This window comes from Cheilinus undulatus, linkage group 19 (assembly GCF_018320785.1).
Source record: "Cheilinus undulatus linkage group 19, ASM1832078v1, whole genome shotgun sequence".
NCBI classification, from domain to species: domain Eukaryota; kingdom Metazoa; phylum Chordata; class Actinopteri; order Labriformes; family Labridae; genus Cheilinus; species Cheilinus undulatus.
In genome coordinates, this window is record NC_054883.1 from 5,143,819 (window position 1) to 5,147,882 (window position 4,064).

Consider the following 4,064-nt stretch of genomic DNA (forward strand, 5'->3'; position numbering starts at 1 on the left):
AAAAGGTGTAAAATCTCGCGTCGTCTCATGTCTCGGGGGCCTAAGTATTGTCTCGTCTCGTCCCATGAGATAAGTGTCTCATCACACCCCTATTGCCTACTTAAACCTCTTTAACTTTTAGTGGAAATTGTGATCATACCTGGCATTAACAAGTTCTTGTGGTTCGTTACAAGAAAAGGGACTAGACTATGTCTCTTCATGACTGACAGCATTTCTTACTGGCTGAATGGCCCCCTACCAACTGGCCAAAACACACTCAAAATGTATAAAAATGTAAACAAAAAAGAATAAAGAAATCCATATTTTATGCATTGTACAGTAAGATAGGCCTGTTGTCGTCATATGCAGACACCAGTTTTGGTGAAAACTACTTCCTGTTCAAAGACAAGGCTTAGGTTTCTGACTTATCAGGTTTTACTGATCCCAAACAAGAGCAAGAAACCTAGAATGCACTCCAAACAAAGGCTCAAGTCTCAGGGGGTTAAGACTGTTGGTGCATCAGTCATGTGATGTGAATGTGACTGAGGTCAATGATCTCGCTGACGCTTCATCATAGGTCTATTCAGAGCCATGTACAGTGTCCAGCCCATATTAATGAAATATGTAATGATGAGAAATGTAAAGTTTGACACCTTAACAGATGTCATCTTTGTCTTGTAATAAAGAAGGAGCTTTTTGTGATGACGATTTTCTTCATGGCTATAGATGTGGTTCCTATTAAGTTATAACTGTAATACTCATATTTTTTATGAGAGGATCTTATTTCTGTGTTGTAGAATCCCTGTCTCTAAAACCAGCTACATCATCAATGAAATATCAAGGAAATGTCTGTGAGTTTTGTAGGAACTCAGAAATGGGTCTGCAAGGAGAGTTTTATATTCCTCACATCCAAGCCCCTGTTCTGATTTCTAAAATGCAAATGGAAAAAAAGTTATTTGAAATGACTTCCAAATATCCACTCATTTACAAAATGTACTACACATCTCTACTATGCAGAAGGTAGAGCTATTACTGTTTTACTGTTACAGTTACTATATTTAGAAAGCTGTGTGTTGTTTTTTCTCCACAGATGTCCAGCAGCTGATTGTGACAAAAGAAGAGTTTCTCCATAGGCAGCAGAAGAGGAGCTCCAGTCTGAACCAGGAGGAGTCACCAGAACCAGCACACATTAAAGAGGAACAAGAGGAACTGTAGATCAGTCAGGTGAGAGCTCAGCTTGAAGGAGCAGAGGAGCCCGATACCAAAGCGTGCACATTCAATTCTTTTTCTGTGAAGAGTGAAGAAGAGGATGGAGAGAAACCTCAATCCTCTCAGTTTGATGACCACCAAAGTGAAGAGAAGAGAGAGACAGAAGAAGAGGACTGTAGAGGATCAGAAGCAGACAGAGACTTTAATCCAGAGTCTCATTTACAGCCAGTTACTCCTGACAAGACCTCACAGCTTTCTGGATCTGAGACTGATGACAATGCTGATTGGGGGGATAGTAATGGACCTCAGGAAGGTTTAATCCATCTACAAGACAATGACACAGCTGTAAGTGATAACAATTCTAACAGTGGAAGTGCATCAGTTACCTCCTCTAAATGTGCTCACAACTTTGGACAGAAGAAAAAAGGGCAGAAAAACAAAAAAAATAACACAGAAGAGAAACCATTTAGTTCCTCATTTTGTAAAAGAAAGTGTCTAACAAAACAGCACATCAGAGTCCACGCAGGGGAGAAACCATTTAGCTGTTCAGTTTGTGGTAAAAGATTTTCACAACAATGCCATCTGAAGAGACACTCAAGTGTCCACACAGGGGAGAAACCATTTAGCTGTTCAGTTTGTGGTAAAAGATTTTCACAACAAGGCGATCTGAAGTCACACTCAAGTGTCCACACAGGGGAGAAACCATTTAGCTGTTCAGTTTGTGGCAAAAGATTTTCACAACAAGGCGATCTAAAGACTCACTCAAATGGCTACACAGGGGAGAAACCATTTAGCTGTTCAGTCTGTGGCAAAGGATTTTCTCACCTAGGAAATATGAAGAACCACTTGAGTATCCACACTGGGGAGAAACCATTTAGCTGTTCAGTCTGTGGTAAAGGATTTTCTAAACAAGGAAATCTAAAGAGACACTTGAGTGTCCACACAGGGGAGAAGTAACATAGTGGTTCCTTTTAGTTAAAATGTTTGTGATCGAAGTGTCACATATCTAGTGCATTTCAAAAATCACAAGTGTGTTGCCATGAGCAGTGGAAATCCAGAATAAGATGTTATTTCATCTTTGTAGCTAAGAAGAAGCATCTCAGTGATTGAAATTTTGCTTTTATTCCTGTATTTTATTTGTGTTTCCACTTCTTAGCTCTGTTAAATGTTAAGTGTTGAGTTCATTGAGGATTAATGTTGGATCTTGGTCACTATTATAACAAAGACTTCTGCTCTAATGTTTCTTGGAATAATATTTGTTATAAAATGGAGCTGTGCAAAGACGTATTTGTTTGTATTTGCTTTTTTTAGGTACTGAAATAGTCTTTGTTGATAAATATTAAATTAAAGTCCATGTAAAGCAAAGTTAGAGTCTATTCTATTTAAACACTTTATCTGTTGGAATATAGTTGGAATAAACATGCAACTAGATTTAGAACTGTATGTGACTGCATGATGGACTTAGACCTCTAGAAAGTTTTTGAACCTTCAGGGCAAGGCTTTATTGGGCAGGGCCAGAGTGGAGACACATTGCTTTCTGACATTAACACACTGTCCTTAAACTGCCCCATAGCTGTGCATTAACAATGAGGAAAAATTATGAAATAAGGTATTTGGCTCAAAATTTTCAAATAATTTTAAAATAGTCTCATATTATGTGCTAGCTGAATCCACTGATGTTGAATTTTTCTTCATTCTTGATAAAACATGTTATTTGAAAGGGAAAGGTCAATATGAATTTGTTCAGTCTTGAAGTAAGATAAGTCAGGGATCCTCTAAAGGCAAGGCAAGACAAGGCAAGTTTATTTGTATAGCACATTTCAGCAACAAGGCGATTCAAAGTGCTTCACACAGGTCATTAAAATACATTGACAAAGGGAAAAAGAAACACAATGAAAACATTTTAAACAAAGCACGTAAAAGGTGATTAAAAACAGTAAATAAGACCCACACAAGATTGACATATCCCTAGTGTCATTTGTCTGAACTTTGTATGTATAAAATCCAAAAAAGATAAAACACACATAAAAAGTTTTTTAAAACAGCTAAAAAAAAAAAAAAAAATACATAAATAAATAAAAAGCTACAGTGCAGAGTGGGAGCAAAATGGAATGGCTTAAGAAAAACCGTTAGTATCTTGATTACTTAAATAGTTTTCCCCAGTCTCATGGGATACATCTAACCAATCTCTTATTTTTGTGTATTACAGGAGAACTTTGTCAGAACCATCTCTTAGTCCAAGTAGAGTGCTCATGCTAGTCCACTAGTTTAGAAGCTGCACTTATAGGTGATGTGACGAGACTTCAGTAAGCTGTTGGGGTTAGGTGCAAATTCTAAGTTTATGGTGTCAAGTCTATCATGTCATACCTTGTGTCACTGATGGTTGCACCACAGAGACTAAAAGAAAGAACGGCTGACTATGGCTTCTTTCAAACTCAGGTTCCAGAAATCACCTCCCACCACTGTTCTGACTGGTCAAATCAGGATTGAGCCAGGTGTCCCAGTTAGAAGATGTATTAAAGTCCTCACAGGGTGTACAACAGTACATGTAGGAAATTATGTGTACATGTGTTTATGTGTGTGTGGTTTCTATAGGAAAAGACAAGATCAGTACAGATACAGATGTCAAAAATTACAGTCATGAAATAACTTGAAATATTACACACAAAGGCACTTTAGTGAGAGAAAATAGCAAAGCATCACTCATGAAACTGAAACTAACAGTGCACACTCTTTTAATTGGTCATCTAGACATCAAAGCTAACTTAGCTCTGAATACGCCATTTTTTTAGTGGGGTCTGAATTCTGAGTGAGCAGTGTTATTCACTATATAGTACACTCATTCTATCCCACAATGCATTGTGAGGAGCAGTGAA

At 37.7% G+C, this 4,064-nt stretch overlaps 1 protein-coding gene across 1 annotated transcript; it reads left to right on the plus strand.

Annotated features, from left to right (window-relative positions):
* Positions 1-990: 990 nt before the first annotated feature.
* On the plus strand, positions 991-2,516 carry LOC121527654 (gastrula zinc finger protein XlCGF7.1-like). Its single transcript, XM_041814678.1, has 2 exons — positions 991-999; positions 1,195-2,516. Exons 1-2 carry the CDS (start codon positions 991-993, stop codon positions 2,143-2,145), a joined length of 960 nt encoding a protein of 319 aa, XP_041670612.1. The 3' UTR covers positions 2,146-2,516.
* Positions 2,517-4,064: the final 1,548 nt, after the last annotated feature.